This window comes from Pseudonaja textilis, chromosome 1, assembly GCF_049901715.1.
Source record: "Pseudonaja textilis isolate UNSWEBS1 chromosome 1, rPseTex1.2, whole genome shotgun sequence".
In the NCBI taxonomy this organism is placed as follows: domain Eukaryota; kingdom Metazoa; phylum Chordata; class Lepidosauria; order Squamata; family Elapidae; genus Pseudonaja; species Pseudonaja textilis.
In genome coordinates, this window is record NC_141990.1 from 100,577,838 (window position 1) to 100,598,149 (window position 20,312).

Below are 20,312 nucleotides of genomic sequence, written 5' to 3' on the forward strand. Positions count from 1 at the left end.
TTAAAATGAAAATAACACAACCCTCACAATTCACCCAAAGCCTTCAGATTAACTCTGTTTCAGGTAGCTTCTGGAAGCTTATTACTGATGGAACCAATCTTACTTGCACTGGGATACCATTCCAGAGGAACAGGTTATCATGTAGGAACAGCACCTCCACACCACAACCTCCTGCCCACTTCTCAAAAATAAAGCATTACTAGCAGTTTCTCTTGAGAAAGACACCTTAGATATGTTGAATCCAGTTGGAGGAGACACTCCTGAACATATTATGCCAGGTATCATTTTATACGTTAAAACCAGCTTTTAAACCGCATCCAGAAGCCTACTGGCAGCCAGTGCAAGGCCCACGATACCAGCGTTGCACAAACACACTATTCAATATCTATGACACACAGGTCTCTGTATCTTGCAGTTGCAGTTTCTGGGTGGTCTTCAAACCCCATGAGGAATGCATTGAAGTATATGCATCATGATGAGAGAATAATTCTCTGAACAACTGCTCCAAGTCACAACAGCCAGAGTGGGCAAAAGTCTTTGGGGCACAACCTGTCCTTGCTTTTGCAAAAGCCCCCTCCCCTCCCCCCCCAAAAAAGTAATAGATTTGTTATCTCAAGAATAGTGCTACCTCCTTCAAGAAAGACCACTGAAACTGATAGAAGGTGATGGACAAAAAGCAACTTCAGGTTCTAGGGTTCAATTTTAGCTCATTTTCTCTCATCCACACTGATAGCCTCTAGACAAAACCTTATAATTAAATAGAATCAGCAAACTGAATGTACCTCACCCCAAATCTACATGACCCCTCCCAATATGTAAATGTTAATTTACATTTATTAATTATTTATTAATGTTAACTGCTCCAAACTTGATTGCAGAAAGTACAACTTAAGCAACAGAGTGGTCAATGCCTGGAATGTACTACCTGACTCTGTTGTTACATCCTCTAACCCCCACTCCTTTAACCTCAAACTAACCACTATTAACCTCACCCCATTCCTAAGAAGTCTATAAAGGGCGTGCATAAATGCACAATCGTGCCTACTATCCCTGTCCTATTGTCCCTATTTATTCGTACCCATTTCCTGTATTCTTACTCATGTTTATACTTATATTTATTATCTTGTAAGCGATTGACAAATCAAATAAATCAAATAAATAAATAATAAAATAAAGAAATATTAAAGAAAGGGGAGGGGTAACACCTTTCAAGCCCATCTCTCATCTTCCCGTCCCAACAAATACAACCACCTTTTGAAGAAGCAAAACCACTGTAAAACAGTAGCTACAATTCTTGCAGATGCTTCAGAAAGATACCATCATTGAGGGTATCAAAGGCTACTACAAAGTCTGAAAAGACCAGGTGATGCACTGCCCCATCTAAATTTCAGCAAAGGTTTTTGCTTCTTGTTATAGGTGAAAATTTGGTTATTACACCTGAGAATGTAAAGAGCCGAACTGAAGTCATTTTGTGTTCGCAGTCTGAAATTTTAAAGCTCAAAACATTTATGTAATGTGCTTTCTGCTAGAAATTATACAAGATTGCAAAACTATGTACTTGGCATAAGTTAAGAGGTATGTGCTGGGGTGCTCTGACATTAGATGTCACATTAATGGTTTTCTTATAATCTTCTGGAATTTGAATAACAGGAAATCTGACTATAATGAGAATGTTGGGAGTTTTCCATGGAAGGTTGGAACTTTCTTATGAAAATGTTGTATAACGTTCATATATGGGAAACAGGAAGTGTTAAGTAACCATGTGATTTGATAAACCTATATAAGCTGTATTCACTAAAAGGGAGTGTCTCCTTTTCTCCTAAAAATGGTTTTGGAGTAAGGGGATCCATACTGCAGTATTTTCCCTAATAAATCATCCTATGGATCAGATTATCAAAAGTCTGTTGATTCATTTTTATGTCCATCTCACACTTCTCTTTATCACTACGGTCCATATTTGTGTTCAGTCACATTCTTTTTTATTCTACCTCCACCAGGGCTCTAGGAATTGCTTACGTTGCCTCATCTCCTGGAACTCCTCAGAAAAAGAAGGAGTAACCCAGCATCGGTTTACAGAGAGAGGCTGCTTGAGGGGCAACTTCTTTTAGACCCCAGTCTCCTCCTAATGCTAGACAGGTAATTGCTAAATCACTGGGAAACTTTCCCAAGAGTCCTCTGGAAACTATCCAGATCCATCAGTCATCTTCAGTTCCACAGTCATCTTAGGTGGCTGTTAATTTCATTTGGACTAAGAAGCAATTAAAATATACAACTTGGTAAAGGTGTTACCCTCCGTATTCAGATAGCCCCATAACTGCAGCACAACAAGTAAACTAGAGACAGATAAAGACAGATAAAGCCACAACTGCCCTGAAACCCCAAAACTAGAAGAAGAAAAGGTCCATATAATAACCAGTTCTGTCCATGTGTTGAGCCAATGATTACTTGGGATGAACCTATGAGGCAATGAACTTTATGGCTATACCCATCTCTGCCACAAGTCATTGAAACTTGGCCAGTATATAAATTCAATAAATTTATTTATTTATTTCTGTTTAATGCCCCACATGTGCTTCTCAAAAGGCAACAGGACTTTCCTGGTTTCCTCCTTCGTTTTTCATCCAAGAAGCTTCCTCAGTTCAGAGTATAAAAGAAAGAAACATGGTACTGGACAGCTGGGATTCATCTCCATTTCTTCAGGAGAAAAAAAAAAACAACTCTCAGGAATCTCAGAAAGGAGAGAAAAATCTCCTATTTCTCTTCTACCTGCTCAGTAGGCAAGAAGACCCTTTTGCTTGCTGATAAAATCAGAAGAATTTGTTGGAAAAAAAGGAATGGGCAGGAGGTGCGTGTGGCTGTAGACTCCGCTGCTGCCGCTGCTTGGAAAGCTCTCATTGTCCTGTGAATATAATGTAACATTTTGCAATTCTCTTCTTCTTTTGGTCCAGTTACTGCTTCATTCATTCTTTGTTGTTCTCCCTTCCTCTTTTCATCTCCTCCTCTGGAAAATTAGTTTTCTTCTTTCTCATCCCCTTCTTAGTTCTCCCCTTTTTTTCCTTTCTGCTACACATGTGACAATTTGTGAAAGCAATTTCTACGTTTAAGAATGATTTGTATATGCCAAATAAGATCATGAATTTTATAATGAAATACATTACATTAATGGAAATTAAGTTTAATAAGTTATTATTTTAGTCTAGTCTTCTTTTGTGGGGGAGAGAGAAATGTCGAAGGTATGAATACACATTCATCTTTGGTATTTTTCAAGAGTTGAGTCAACTAAATATAAAAATAGAAACTAATGTCCACAATCAGTGAAGAATCCTGAACTAAAAGATGTCTGAATATTTCGTTCAGGAAAAAATCTGAAACATGTTTCAAATCGACAAGGAATTATTTTGAGGGGGAAAAAAAGATAAAGGTTTCAGTGTGGCCTTCACAGTCCCCGTCTGAATAGCATTGTATTGAGAGTTTTGCAGCGATAATTCAGTGACAGAAAAATAAACCCAGGCGGCTGATGCTTCATTTAACATCTTTATAAACACAAGTAGATTTTACAAACCAGTTGTAGATTTCTCCAACATGGAGCAAACTCAAACAGAAACATTTTGCAAATTCAGAGCTTAGCTTCAGTCTTCAGCAAGCAAGCAAGTTAGTTTTATCTTCAATAGTCAGACTCAGAGGTCAACATAGCTTCAGAGCTGAAGAGCTTAACAACAGAGCCACGCCTAGGCTACTTTTAGTTTCAGTTTCCAAACTATCCTCATTGGCTGACTTAGTTGCTGTGCCTATTCATTGGCTGACCTTGTTACCATGCTCTATTCCAGTTCATGACTATACTCTAACACATTGAAATCTATGGGAGAACTCAAGGACAAAATGTACATATTGGTAAAATCCAAGAATATTTCTGAATTAGCAGAGTTTGTAAAGAAGAATGGGAAAAATGCCAAAAGCTAGAACAGAAACATTCAGAGAAGAGCTGTTTATTTCTGCTAAAGCAGGTGTTACAAAGTTCTGATTAAAAAGCTATCCAAACTTTTTTATGTGCTATATTCATTGTTTTCTTAATCTAAATAATTCCACACAAAAAATACATATCCATTCGAATTTCCGGGAAGATGTCACGTTTACCTTTGTAGCATGGGGAGGGTATTACCAGCTTGTGTTCGCCTAATAATTCACTGAAATATACAATTTAGTCAGGGATGCCTAATATATTCAGAAATGGCTCATTCTAGTTATAAATTAAGATGCACAACGCAGGACACTTAGGATGCTTGGAGTTCTCCAGACTCATGGATATGATCCTAATATACCCCTGAAAAAGTGCTATCAGCCCATAATTTTTATGGAACAGAAATAGAAAAAAATATTTAAAACTTAAGGGAGTGTTGCAATATCATGACACATCAGTAGGAAGTCATGTACACAGAAAACCCAATACACATACAATACACATATAGGGCGACACTATGGAACAGCAACGTGTAAAACGTGAATTGGCTATAGCATAAGGTGTAGCCATATATGGCAATATTCCCTATTCCTGTCTAACTTCCTCATGTGTAACATAACCCCCCGCTTGCTGCACAATAAAAGAGAGGTGCGTAGTACTATCTGGGCTTCCTCTCACCAAAAGAAACCTTTGTGTCGCTGTCATCTTTGCCACTAGGAGGAGCCCGCCCGGACAGTCTGCCTGGGTGCAGGTCGTCAGCTGACTGATTCATCCCGGTAGTGGGACCCGCAACGCATCAAGGGAGCAATTAGTGCAAATATACAGACAGTCCTCAACTTATTACAATTGAACCCAATGTCTCTCTTGCTAAATGAGATAGTTGTTAAGTGAATTTTGCCCCATTTTATGGCCTTTCTTGCCACAGTTGTTAACTGAATCACTGCAAGTCATAAGTGAGTAACCTGTTTGTTAATTGAATTTGGCTTCCCCATTCACTTTGCTTGTCAGAAGGTCACAAAAGGGTATCCCATGAACCTGGGACACTGCAACCGTCATAAATATGAGTCAGTTGCTAAGCATCTGAATTTTGACCATGCGGATGCTGCAATGGTCATGTGGAAAATGGTCATGACTCACCTTTTTTCAGTGTAACTGTGAACAGTCATTAAATGAACTCTTGTAAGTTACTTATGTAAATAAGAAATTCAATTTAGCTTGAGTTGAAACCTTGTTCTGGATCACTTCTCTAACATTATCATCTCTTCCCCCATCTGCAGCATGTCAGAGTTAGGGTAAAGGAAAGACCGCAACCAGAAGCAGCTTGTGTATTGGTGCTAAAAGTTTTTTTGGTTGCCAGAAGGATGCTGGTTAAAAGTATCAGCTGAATCTTTTACTCATGGATAAGTTGGAGGGGAGATTTCTACAGAAAAGTTTGTTGAGGAAGCGAAGCGTTAATGGTCCATTTCCAGAACTGACTTGGGAGCAGGGAAAAGGAGATAATAAATCTCCCCTTAAAATAAACACATTTGCTTTTTAAATAAGATATACAAATTTGCATATTCCCACTAGATCAAGTATACTTAAAATACTCAAAAACATTAGCAGTGTGGTATATATAAAATTGTCAGGGGCAAGCAAGCAGATCCAGATGTGAAATGTTCAGGTTAACAACAGGCAGTCCTCAACTTAAAACAATTCAGTTTGTGACCGTTCAAAGTTATAACGGCACTGAAAAAGGGACTTAGGACCGTTTTTCACAGTCATGACCTCTGTAGCAGACCCCTGGTTACGAGACCACAATTCAGACGCTTGGCAACTGGTTCATACTTATGACGGTTGCTGTGTCCCAAGGTCATGGGATCGCCTTTTGCAACCTTCTGACCAGCAAAGTCAATGGGAAAACCAGATTCACTTAACAACTGGGTTATTAACTTATCAACTGCAGTGATTCACTTAACAACTGAGGCAAGAAAGGCCATAAAATGGGGCAAAGCTCACTTAACAACAGAAATTTTGGACTCAATTGCAATCATAAGTCTATCCTACCTATAATAGAAGAATCTTTCCAGGTTGCTTGCCCTTCCTTGGGTACAAAGCCACATGAAATTGGGGGGGGGAGGGGGGGGCATTCCTAAGTCTCTTGCAAATATACAATGACTCAAGGCTAATTCCCCACTTGATCCCTCCCGCTTGCCTGCTGCCGATTTCCCCCCCCAAAATAAGTAAATGATATACTTTTTCCAAAGTTTATGTCTTCAAAAATAATTCCTACAGTATCTGCAGTGGTATTTTTAAATCATGTTTTTTTTTTAATTAAAACATCAACATATTCTCCATTATACCAGCCTGATATGAAGAGGTCTGGTTTTTTTACATAAGGGCCTGAAGTTCAAACTGCAACCTATCCAAGAACTGCAACTTATTCAGCAGCAAATATGAATAAGCTCTCAGATGAGGGAACACTGTTGCATACTATTTGGCAGTGCTAAATTTATCTAATAGGCTCCTCTTTACTGTCTTTGTCTGCTGATTTCTACCCAATTCATTTCATCGATTTTGCCTGGTATTCTTACTTCTTGCCTCATGTTCATTTCTTTCACATTATCCTGTAGGTTAATTTTTCATCAATGGATATTGATTAATGGATTAATTTTGCAGAGGCTTCTGGTGTTTTCCTCTGTCCAGTCTAGTACTAGAGGACAAAACTTGCAGGTTTTTACCAAAAAGAAATGTTAAAAGCAACTAGAATAAGTACAGCAAAGCACAAAAATCTGAACTATTTTCTTCAGATTACAGTATGACTCTGCCACCTTCTGGCAAAGAACTCTTTGTAGGTTCAGGATACTACCTTCTACACTACACATATTAAAGATTGAACAATCCAAAATCTTCTATAGAATGTGTGCATTCTTGGAGACACAACAATAAACAGTGTTATTCAGGTAATAATAACACATCGCTTAAGTATATTTCAAGTTTAGAACAGTGGAAACTGAGTTTTATTCTAGCAAAAATTGGTAAATTATTATTAATAACTTGTTCCAAATTTGTTTTATTTAGGAACTGAATATAGGGTACAGATCAATTTGATAGCACAATATTTCTCATGAAAATATCGCAGTCAGTAAAGTTTGCTAAATTTAATTGCATTGGGGAGAATTAAAAATATCAATCTTATTTATACCTTGACTGCCATCAAATAATTATTACTATTCCTGATACTCAGCCTTGTTGTTTTGTCTTATCTTCTCAGTCTCAATCTCTTAGGCATGAAGTGAGATAATTAAGTAACATTATTTACAGAGCTGTTGCAACCAAATTCAGAAAAAGCATGTGAACCAGACACCAAATCTGCTGCAAAAATGCATAACAGAAGAATGTTACCTTTGAGAATATGTGTTTTGGACTGAGGTTGTAGCCTTTAAGACTTTCGTGTAACTTCTGCAGGCACTGCATGACTTTCCTTTGCTGTTCATCATTCCTCAGCTGCTCCACTTTGGTAAGGAATTCATAATGTTCTAAAGGTCCATTGCAAAGCAATAAGGCTTTCGAATTAGCATCTGCTAGTCCACCGCTGGCAGCTTTCTCTGCTACCTGAACTGTATATGCTATATGACATGAGAGAAACATTTATTTACTGTTCTCTTAAAAAAAACAAAACCCAAAGACTCAGTCTTATTCTTATATAATAAATTAGTGGGCTGAAATGAGAAACTCTGATCAAATCCCTTGCTCACTGATTTATTTTTATCCCACCTTTATGATTTTTATAACTCAAGACAGCAAAAATACTTAATGCACTTTCCTTCTCCTATTTTCTCCACAACAACAATCCTGTGAGGTGGGTTGGAGTGAGAGAGTGTAACTGGCCCAAGGTTGGCCTTCCTGCCTAAGGTGGGAATTCACAATCTTCTCGTTTCTTGGCCAAGACCTTAATCACTACATCAAACTGGCTCTCATAAAGTCATCAGTGGTAACTTTGAGCAAGCCATTTTTTCTAGTGTTTTTCAATCTTGGCTGCTTGAAATTGGATGGACTTCAATTCCCAGCATTCCCCAGCCAGAGTTCTGGGAGTCTGAAGTCCACCCATTTTCCAGCGGCTAAGATTGAGAAACACTATCTAAGTCCAATTCACTCCCCCATTAACAAATAACTTGTGAGCCTTCTGCACCATTCAGAAGAACATGAAATGTAAAAAATAACAATTATAAATTCCACTACTATTCCAAGACTTTCTACATATAACTTAAAGTTCTTAAATACACAACAGAACCCCCACCACCTACAATAAGTGCAGTATGTAATAATACACAGTATTTGTACAGCCAGAAATTTCTGCAGATTTCTGATGTGTTCTTCATGAACGCAAGCATGCAAAGCAAAAATGATCTTCATCATTTAACATTACTAAATGCATATTCAGTGTACTACATTCAGCTACATTCATCTCACTCTGACATGTACAATATATACAATGTATGCTGTCTTTCATTGGGCCATTGAGATGATGGATATTTTCTATGACACCACAAATTAGGGATTAAAACATACATATCAATATATTTTATATGTTATTAGAAAACAAAGAGTTGTTACTTTTTCATATAAAATTAAAGGTTTCCTCTGTCCAGTTGTGTCAGACTCTAAGGAGCACTGCTTATCTCTATTTCCTAGCCAAAGGAGCCAATGCTCTCTGAAGACATTTCCATGGTCATGTGGCCGGCATGACTATACCCCAAGGCACATGAATGCTTTTACCTTCCCACTGAAATGGTACCTATTTATATACTTGCATTTGCATGCTTTTGAACTAATAGGTGAGCAGGAGCTGGGACAAGTAACGGGAGCTTACCGCATACCACACTTGGGTCTTGAACTCGGGCTGTCAGCTTTCTAGCTTACAAGCTCAGCATCTTTAACCGTGGAGCCATCGCACTCCCACCTTTTTACATAAATAACTAATAACTTTATTAAAATTTTTGAATTGTTATTCTAGAGGATCTCCCTTTCTATTACCATCTTTTCTAGTGCTAAATAATTCATAAGATTGTGATGAATAAGATTATCTTGATTTTGAATTAATGTTCCTTCCTATAAATTAATCTAAACCTCAAAAAAAACAGTTATCTCTCAATAATTCAAGGCTTTTGAAATATTCTACATATTCTCTTCTCACCATTAAACTAAACTGGCTTCTTTTGCCTAGGACATCCTTACTAAACCCAGCTACAAATTGTTCACATCTTGATTGTGTGTTCTAACACAATAGGATTTATCTTTAAGAAGACATAATCAGGGTAACTACTAGAGATAGACATCAAACCAATATACAGTAGCTATAATTCCCAGGATTTATACTTTTTATGCTTCACCTTTAAATAATATAGAGTTCAGCTAAAGATTTATAATTTCACATAACTTACGCGATTTATACATCACAATTTTAGACTACCTTTGCAGATATGAACTCACCAAGACAGCTTATAAAATAGTCCAAAATACATTCTTAATTATCAAAATTTGAAAGATAATGTGTATATATAATATCCTACTTGAAAATACTAAAATCCAGAAGCCATAGAAGTTCCCTAAAAATATATCTTAGAAGCAGGCTAAAGAAATAAATGTTTTAAGATTTTCCAATAACCTTCTGATGATTATTTTCCCCAGAGATTATTGGGTGAATGCATAAAATACCCTCTTCTCATGCCCATTTGTCTGATAACTCTCACTGCTGGCAATCTAGTAAGACCTTTCTTGTTTTTTATCAAGTACCGGTAGCAGATATAGTAACTTGACACAAAATAAATCCCCTCTCTTGATTGGCACATCTCTTTTATCGATTCCTCTGAGTTCTTAAAGAGAAAGTTGTCCTTTAGACAATACAGAAGTTTCCTCAAATGACCATTCTTGGCAGGATATCTTCAAACAGATACAGGACAATTAAATCTATTATTTGTACTGCACACCTCTTCAATTTCTTTTTTGAAAAATATCATCCACATCTTCTCCATGATGGGGGATCTATACTATTAGTCTATTCCTTTTATATTTCTGCATAAATGTCATTTTTAACATATATTGTGACTCTGCTTCTCATTGCTTGTGGTTTCTTTTACCTTTAAGTTGTACCCTTGAATATTTCAATCACAAAAATCTTTCCAAAAGATTTAAGTCTTGTTTTATCTTACTATATCAAGATTTCAGAGTTATTTTCCATATCTGGAGCCTTGGTATGTACATAATAAACGCATGAAGTTTATAAGCTAATATTCTTGCTGATTTTTAATTAAGAGGGTTAATCCCTCTAAAACAGTTATCCTTGTTTTGTCGTTGTCTTCTATAGACAAAAAGGACCCTGCCTATGCAGGAGCTCCAAAGTTCTTCCGATTCTTTTCTAGATCTTCCAAAGCTATGGTGCAGCTATTCCTTTCTGGTTCCCCCACTACCAGTAAGAATTGCCAGGAAAAGATGGTGATCTTTCTAGACTTTGGTATCTGTTCCTCAACATCCATCCTTCTGGCAATAAAGCTGCCAAGGTAAGAACCATTGGTTCCTGTACTAGAGAAAATTTTCCTCTCACAAATCAGATGCACTACAGGTCCAGAAAGAGAATAGCCCAAATATTCATTGAATTGGAAAGGAAGGAGGGAAACGCCTAGAATTTAAACCGAGAGGTATAGATTAAATATCGTGTGAGGACTTTGATTTCTGTATAATACAGTTTATGTTCTGTATGCATACAAGTTCACTCATCTATAGTAAAGAGACTTATCTTGCTAAATCATGACTGTCTCTAGAGTAAAGAGACTAATCTTTACTATAGTAAAGAGACTAATCTTGCTAAACCATCAATGAGTCAATTTTTGAATAAGGAGTTAAAGATATAGATAGTTGAGATTAGCTATCTCTGTGTACAGCAAGACCTTAGTTGTTTCATTTATTCTCTTCAAAACTCCAGCTTCTTGCCTTATTTTCAATTGGGAGTCTTGACGCTGCCTGCTTCTGCTGCTAGTGATTGAAATAGTTGTTCTTCCAGTGATTAAGTATCACTATCTGCATATCGTACTTCTGATGGTCATTCGCATCCACTGGTTGGTCCTGCTCCTTACAGAAGCTGCTTCCTGTACCACTATTTCTGCTATTTATGTCCCCCCCAAAAAACCAACTTCATTACTTTATGCTAAAGTATAGCAATTTTTTATTCTAGTTCCTTTTTTTGAGCACTACTATAGCTTTTCTTTCCTACATATGTACACCAAGTATTTTCTTTTCAAACTTTTAGAACTATCCCTACCCTGGTAAGCAGATAATGAGAACACAGAAAGAGGGAAAAGGAATTGGTAGAAAAGCAGAGAATAACGAAGAGACAGACACATGCTGAATAAATCAGATTATGGATCAGAATGACACTACCTTTGACTCTTGCTCTTCTCAGAATAAGAATGCATCTTATAATAATTGGCACTGAAGTATTAAGTTTGGCTGGCTGGGAAATTCTGGGAGTTGAAGTCCTCACATCTTAAACCTGCCAAGGTTGAAAAACACTGTACTAGATATAGACTAATTCTGCAAGTTCCTATATTTTTAAGAACGCATATTCTGAATCAGCTAACACTGACCCAGAAACATCTGAAGTATGAAAGATTCTGACATATGCACCCTAATCTACTTTTTATAAATTCCACATAATTTAACATGCATTCCTTATTTTAAAACCTAGAATCTTATGAGTAAACAGATTGTGTAGGATGGAATTCAGGCCTGTCCAAATCTTGGCTATGGTAGGAAAGAAAATGAATCTGTTATCTAAAAGGTTTCCCTGTGTGAAAAGTTAAATATAATTTTGGAGATCTGTAAATATTCTTCTATGTTTGTGCAAATTAAAATTAACCAATAGAAAAGCACACATTATCCAAGTCAGTTAAAGTGCATCAATTTCCTACAGCAGTATCTACTAGCAAGAATAGTGTAACTACAAGACAAAAACATACATGCAAATACCATGCATGCAGATACCAGTGCTGTTTTTACTCCATAATCACAGTATGTGCATTGTAACTGACTTATAGCACATAGGACTTATTGCTATGCTTGCAAACTTATAACTTCCCAGAAGTTTTTATCATGCATCCCTTGCAATAAAACATGCTTGAATATATGTATTTATCACTTGTGTATACAATATGACAACTGGACAGTTTACCAAAATAGCTGCAAAGTACATCAATATTTTGTGAAAAATGTTAAGGAGGCAATATGCTGACTCTGTAAAACTGCTTAGAGAAGGCTGTAAAGCACTGTGAAGTGGTATATAAGTCTAAATGCTATTGCTATTGCTACTTAGTCTTACTGGAGATAAACCAGCAGTTCCTAGTGTTGAACCAATTTTCCATTAGGACAAGAGCTCCACAACTATAAAGGTAATGACTATTTAAAAAATCCACAGAGAGATCTGTGTGATCTGACATCAATGCTCAGTCCAGGACCAGAATATTTTTTTTTAATCTACTTGGACACAAAACCAACATTATACAACATATTAAAACATAATACAGTTTGCTTGATCCTCCTGGTTTATGTTTTAAATTTGATTCACTGATGTTAACATAACTAGGCAGCATCTCGAAGGGCTTTAAAAGGCGCTCCTGAAGTAGGGTTGCTGGGGGCAAAAGGATTTGTGCAGAGCTGTACAATATCCTATTAGCAAGCTGTATATAAAGAGACACTTCTAAAGAATAATCAGTACACACTAACAAGTGTTAAGTATTAAATCAGCTCTCCATTACAAATGATAAATAAAATGGAAATTTTGAGGATGGAAATAATGGTTGGGCTGAATAAGAAAGATGTAAATAAGGACCCGAGGGAGGAGTATGGGACGCAAGTCAAAAAGAGAAGAAGTGAAATTTCCAAAAGGATGAGAGATGATGGATAGGAAGGATTTTTCTTTTTTAAAAAATACGATTGGCCGTAATAAAAATTAGGATAAAAAATTAGAAATAGGGGGAATATACATATTTTAGTTAACACATTTAAAATGAATATTAGGGGTTAAGATTAGAGTTTTAAAAAGGGTGTTATTAGGTATGCTCAAAAATAATGCTAGTACTATTAGAAGGGTGTAGCAAATATTGAACAATTGAAAAATGGACTATGTGCCAATAGAGTTATGTAGTTATGTAGTTACAACAGTAGACCATGTAAGTCTGATTAATGTAGTAATTCTCAAGATTGGCCACACTAAAAATTAGAACAGAAAAAAAAATAGAAATAGGGGGAATATTGTTATACTTAACACTATTGTTACTTAACATGTTTAAAGTGAATACTGGAGGTTAAGATCAGAATTTGAAAAAAGTTGTTATCATGTATGCTCAAAAATAATGCTAGTACTATCAGAAGGATGTAGCAAATATTGAAAAATGAAGGATTATGTGCTGATAGTTATGTGTAATATTAGACCATGTAACCCTGATTAATGTAGTAATTCTCATTGTATCAATACTATTTTTGTATCAAAATGAATGACACTCAGACACCTCACCGTCCATGAAACGATACTGATGTGTTTAAAAATTAAAAAAAAAACTTTTTAAAAGAGAGAAATAAAATTGAAGCACATCCTTAAAGGGGCCTAAAATCCTTAGGCCAGAGGATCTCCAACCCTTGATAGCTTTGAAGGCTTGTGGACTTCAACTCCCAGAATTCCCAAGCTTGGCACAGCGGCCAAGCTGGCTGGGGAATTCTGGGAATTGAAGTCCGCAAGTCTTAAAAGTTGCCGAGGTTGGAGACCGTATGTTTTAAAATGGAGAGTGCTAGCAGAACGGCCGGCTTTTATGGTCAACTTTTCACGGGACAATCCAGAACCTTAAAACCCGCTGGACGTTCCTCTTCGGAACACGCGGTTACACTTCGAAAGGCCGATGCCTGGCGATTCAAGAGCAGGAAAAAAAGCCGAGCCGCATTTTTAACTGGGGGTCTTGACAGTCACGACCAGAGCTTGAAACCAGGGGAGCCGCTTTAATACCTGACCTTCCAGCTGAGCCTTAATCCTCCCTAGAGGATCGCGGGCTAACTTCGAACGTCCTTAGACCTAGTCCTAGACCCAAACGCCACTAACCTTTCCGCGGGGCCCAGCACGTTAGGATGAGAGCGGCGGGTCGAATGGCAACTTTTATCAGGCGGCGCCCAGTAACCAAGGGCGACACGGGAGCCGCCATCTTGACGTGCTTCCTTTCCTCCCGCCCTTCCCCCCTCCCTTTTTGGAAGGTAACTTTATTGGCAGCAGATACAGCCGCTCCGCCAAAGCCTCTTTCCTCAGCTAGCCCGATTCCTTTCCCCTTCACCTTAAACTAGGGGCTCGTCCTTTGCACGGACTACGAGCTCTAGAATGCAACACGTGACTCCACTCAAAGCGACTGCAGGCAGCCGGATGCAAAAGGCATGCTGGGAAGTGTTGTATTTCTGCTTGTATTCAACCTGGTCGGGTCGATACGAACAAGAACGGCATTCTTTTAATTTAATAAGGCATGTTTATGATCACATATCCGTCTGAGTCCGTAATAGTGATTGAGGGCTTACACAATTCTTAACGCGTATAATTTGGCATGTATTGAATATTACGTGCCGATGTGCTACGGTACTAATGAGTAATTCCAATATTTTATATGCGATTTACTCTGATAGGAAATACTTTCTCTTGTGGGGCTTCAGCATCTAAACATCCCCTGCATGTTTCTTCAGAATCTTAAGTCTTGTCAGTAAGAGTTGTACACGGTGATTGCATTTGATATTACGTATGCAGGGACCAACCTATGACTGTCTTTGACTTACTGAAGTACTGTGGTAGGATAACCCAGCTAGTGTGCATAATTCTGTGAATGTCGTGCAAAACAAGCCCTATATTTGAAATGTACAGTGAGTTTATATTTTTAAGGCTCTTGAGACATCGTTTTGTCAACTGGCCTCAGGATCCCATGATGGAGTGGAACAGTGAGGTTGTTACATGATGGTTAATTGGAATGCACTCTATGGCTTTTTTTCTTGCCATTTTAAAAATCTTTTTAATTTATTTTGGCTGTATTTTAATTGGGTTTTATATATTTGGGTTGTTTTATATGGCACTCACAGTCACTATATGAGATGGACAGCAGTCATCATCGTCCTCATTTAGCCATTATCCACTGCAGGATAGCTTTCTTTTGCCAATTGAGTCAGCAATATTTGCTGATGTCATCGATCCATCTTGTTTTAGTTCTTTCATGGACACTTTTTATCAAGGGAGATCCATTCTATGACTGCCTTGATCCACCTGCCATCAGTTCTTCTTCCTATGTGACCAGCCCATTTCCATTTCAATTTTTTACTCTCTTGATGATATCCTATATTTTTGTTTGTTCTCTAATCAGCAATATGTACTAAATACGGTACTTAACCATACTAATATAAAATGCATCTCTATTTGTGTTTATGTCTGTGTGTAATTGGTTATATTTTTATTCTGTTATTATGTTAGTTGCTCTGAGTCATATATTTAACAGATTTAACAGATAATCAGAGTTGGAAGGGACCTTGTAGTCCACCCCCCGCCCAAGTGGGAGACCCAGACCCTACACCATTTCTGACAAATGGCAGTCCAATCTCTTCTTGAAAGTCTCAAGTGATGGCGCTCCCACAACTTCCGAGGGAAAGCTGTTCCATTGCTTAATTGTTCTCACTGTCAGAAAGTTTCTCCTTATTTCCAGGTTAAATCTCTCCATGTTCAGTTTCCATCCATTATTCCTTGTTTGGACTACAGGCGCTTTAGAAAATAGCTTGACCCCTTCCTCCTTATGGCAGCCCTTCAAATATTGGAAGACCGCTATCATGTCTCCCCTGGTCCTTTTCTTTACTAGACTAGCCAAGCCCAGTTCCTGTAACCATTCGTTGTATGTTTTAACCTCCAGTACCCTAATCATCCTGGTTGCTCTTCTCTGCACTTTTTCTAGAGTCTCAACATCTTTTTTAAAATGTGGTGAACAAAACTGGATGCAGTACTCTAGGCGTGGTCTTACTAAGGCTTTATAGAGTGGTTTTAGTACTTCTCTTGATCTTATATATATATGATAGGAAACCATATAAATGTATATTTTTATTTAATAAACAGTGCATAGCATTCATAACACACCTTTATAATATCTAATCGGTTAAGCCGAAATGATAATACAGAACAGTGTGGCTTTCACCGTCTCTATTTACATAAATAAAGACACATAGCTGGTAGAACAAACTAAGTCAACTAAAATGAAAAAGTTTATATTGTGAGTAGTTTTCTTCTTGCTGTATATCACTTGCTTTACCATTCTTGTATACTATTTCAATATAATACATCTTTCTTTGATTTTTGAATCAGTTGCTGTCTATCCATTGCCAACATTTAGCAGTTTGGAATCTCCTTTTGTGTTCAGACATCTTTGGAACACTTTTCCTGTTTATTCATGGCTATTTCCATTTTCAGTATCTTTAGAGATGCAATACTGCTTCCTGAGTCTACTGATGTGATGGAATGTAGTAAGGAGGTGGATTTCTAGGAGGGAGGTGGTGCATTCCAGAGGAATAAACAGCAACTCAGTCTAGATGTTATGTGTGAAAGAAAGAAGATGAAGCCACAGACCCTCTCTAATAGGTCACACAGTATATGGTACGTGCAGATAGCAAAGTGCTCAGTTTGGCAAGTTTTTGTCTACAGGTATGAAAACAACAAAATAACCCACCTTGGGTCATTTTTTGGTTTGGGGCCTGACATCAAACAACTCTCTGAAACTCTTCCTTAAGGTCCTTCCTGAGATCTTTATCTTCCTTTCCTTTACTTCTTTTCCTTGTTCTTCTCATCCTCTACCTTCTAGTTTCCTGTCCCCCCCCACTTCCAGTTTCCTTTGTTCCTTCCTTATCTTTGGACAAGTCTCTTTTCACATTTCTTTTTAGCTACTTCCTTAACTTCATTCCATAGTTCAGGATTTCAATCTGATTTTTGATGTTTTTCCTGAACAGGTTCAACGTTGTATTATAGAAAGTGGTTGGCTTTCTTACTTTTTTAGCTTTATAGGAACTTACACATGAAGTTTGTGATCTGTTCTACAATCAGCAGCTGCCTCTGTCTTTGATGCTTTAACTAAGCTCCACCTAATTTTAGCAATAATGTCATCAATTTGATTTCTATGTACTCCTCTGGTGATGTTATTTTTTTGCTATTTGAAGATCTTAAACTCTGAATAAATCATTAGAATGGAAGAAGTTAATAAATTAGCCTCCTGCTTCAGTTTTGTTTGCTAAGCCATATAATACAACTACATATTGATCCTTATTATTTCTAACTTTGGCATTGCATGTTCTGTCAATTCTGTATATTATATAGCATTTCCATTCATTTTGTTATTTAATAATGACCTTCATACAATATAAACTTTTTAAATTAGTGAATAGTAACTGAATTCTGAATTCTGTCTTAATTTTAAAATTAAGGTCTTTACTATCTCATTGATTTCAGTAAAAATTAAATGCATTTAAATTTCCAATAAAACAGAAATCTTAAGCCTGGTTAATTTTGTGAACTCTGTTTCTTGTTCTTTTTCTCACACCACTTATCTAGAAATGGGAAAAGTAAAAACTGAAGCACATTAATAATCTAAATAAAATTTAATACAACAGAATTCAGGATTATATTACAAAACATAAAATGTATGTTATTTATTGTATAAATGTACACATAGGTACTTCAAATGAGACTTGCTTAAAGATTGCAGTGTTACTAATTGTATCACATATTTTTATGAGGTTTAAAATAAGTTTCTTCTTTGTGTTCTTTAAAGCTTTAACAAGTTAATTCACTCAGATGTTAAATTCGTCAACACCTGGACCCATTTAACAATGAACTCCAGTGTGCAAATCACTATGAATTGCACAGACATTTCAAAAAGACTTTGCATATTTGCTAAAAGCAATATTTTTAGATACTTGAACAGAGAATAAACAACTTTGGCAAAAAGTGATTTAAATAACAAATAACTTCTCTCTATAAACAGCTTAACTCCTTGAGAACAATGAATAAACAAGGAGACAAGAGTCTTTTTTTCCTCTCTTTGCATTATTAACTCTCATCACGATATGAATGGGTGAAATGTCAGGAATAATTGGAGAAAATCACAGCATAATCTTTGGCAAAAACATCTGATTTATTTAAATTGTCACTACTCGTTCTTAATAAATCCTTTCTGTAACCTTTTGATCTGCAATCCAGCAGGCTAAAAATTGAATGTTTGTGTGTGATGCGCATCTCCTGCTTTTCACACAATTGCATACTCTTGCATGCTGAATAAAGTCCGTATCATGAACTCCTTTGCTCAGGTGCTGATATGACCCTTCTGACATCGCTCCAATCACAGTGCTAGGGAATTCATATGAGACATGATATAGGCTAAATATAGAAATGAAAGTAAAGAACAGATTGAGAATAGGTATGTCATCTTATCAACGTTTACTTTATCTTCTCTACATCTTTTCACTGCAAGCACCATTTTTAATTGTGTATCTGAGAATGATACACGTATATAATCCAGCTATATCAAGCTTTTCTGCACCAAAGAAAATATTGTCAAGAACACACAATTGAATTTCAAGTGGGAGGGGTCACATTCTTTTTCAATGGCCTGATGGCTATGTTCTTCTCGTGTGCAGTAAACCCCGGCTCTATTTCAGTTCTCCACATGGAAAGTAAATCCTATATAAATTTGGCAAATTTCATTTTTATTTCTAATCATTCTATAGCTTATTTGATGGTGTCAGAGAAGTAGCATGTTACATTAGGGAGAGTTGACTAATGCTCATATAAAGTGGTAGATTGTAGTTCATTTGATATTGGTATATCCACTGTTGTGACCATGGAGGGCAAATAGTAAACACTAGTTAAAAAGATACAAAATTGGCTGAGACACTAATCATTATGTGGCCTTTAGAAGACAGATGTTAAATACAAGATATATTCTTTTCTCCAGTCTCATAAGCCCATCAGCTTCCATTATCTTCCGTAGACCCTGCAAATTTGGCTATTTATGGTGATGCTTAAAGATGTGTGAACCCTTTTGAATTTTTAATATTTCTGCATAAGTGTGACCTAAGATATCTTCTTCACACAAATCTTAAAACTAGATAAAGAGAACCCAATTAAACAAATGAGTTAAAAGCATCATACTTGTTAATTTATTTACTGAGGGTCTTTTTGATTGTAACATGCAAATTGTGGAATCCCCACCACAAGGAAATTTGTCTCGTCTTCTGCTTTTTTTAGATATTAAAGTGATTAAGAAGATATTAAGAGGGCTGGTTTTATATCATAAATTAATTATGTGGTTTCTCTATGTTTTTCATTGATGGTGACTTTTTAACTTCATAAGCAAAAGTATTTTTATAGAAGCTTTCTTTTAAATTAAACTCAAATGAAATGTACTGTATACTAACTGCATTGTCTATTAAATGGCAAAATTCCAGCTATATTTTGTTATTTCCTCTACTTTCAATATATGTGTATATGAATGTAGATACACACCTATTACGATTTTCTTGTGTTTTGTTTGGCAGTAAACTCAAGTGTATTTGAACCAGATTTCAATACTACAAAACTCATGAAAGTGCCTTTTTTAAAAATGTGAAAAACATCCTTGTGACTAATAGTCATACATAATAAAATTCAATATGCCAAATCACAAATCACTAAAAGTATCAGAGGGAATTTTTAAAGAAAATTTAATTACACTTAAAACAATTGAGTAACATTTGAATAAAAGCAGTCATAATGACTGGAGAATTTACTTATATGTGGGGCTATTAATTCTGAATGTGTGCCAGCATAATAATGAGCAATAGAATACGACATTTTATGATTTCAGTAGCCTTTTTGCCACAACAAAACCTTAGCCCAAATGGAATGGCCTTGTATTTCCCTAAGGCACAATAATCAGCCAACTTTTGAAGTACTTTGTTTAAGTCAGAGTTAAAAAGGTACAAATATATCTTCAACATAAAGTAGAATTTAAATATGCAAATTTGAAATAGGTGAGCAGGAACAGTCACTAATTACAACTAGAACATTGATACAATAATTAATCACAGGCCAAAGTTATATTTCAGCTGAAGTCGATGAACAGGGATTTCATTGGCATTGTATCCTTGGAATCTATATCTGTTATGATAGACTGATCATAATGTTTATAGATAAGCAGTAGCTGTCTTCTCTCTATAGAGGAGTTTGCATCATAGATTGGACCTACAAATTAGATCAAAAGGTACATAGAGAAAAGTCTGTGGTTTAAAAGTGTAC

At 36.4% G+C, this 20,312-nt stretch overlaps 1 protein-coding gene across 3 annotated transcripts in view; it reads right to left on the bottom strand.

Moving 5' to 3' along the window:
- Positions 1-14,398, bottom strand: part of AFG1L (AFG1 like ATPase) — a 59,835-nt gene extending 45,437 nt beyond the window's left edge. Inside the window, exons 1-3 of one of the 3 annotated variants that reach the window (XM_087913395.1) lie at positions 14,082-14,212; positions 11,375-11,486; positions 7,343-7,566 (exon numbers count right to left, since the gene is read on the bottom strand). In XM_087913395.1, coding sequence (XP_087769521.1) covers positions 7,343-7,414 — 72 coding nt within the window. In that variant the 5' untranslated portion in view covers positions 7,415-7,566; positions 11,375-11,486; positions 14,082-14,212. Of the gene's footprint in view, positions 1-7,342; positions 7,567-11,374; positions 11,487-14,081 lie in introns of all 3 variants that reach the window. The other 2 variants (XM_026726645.2, XM_026726644.2) reach the window with 2 other exon arrangements.
- Between the last annotated feature and the right edge of the window lie 5,914 nt (positions 14,399-20,312).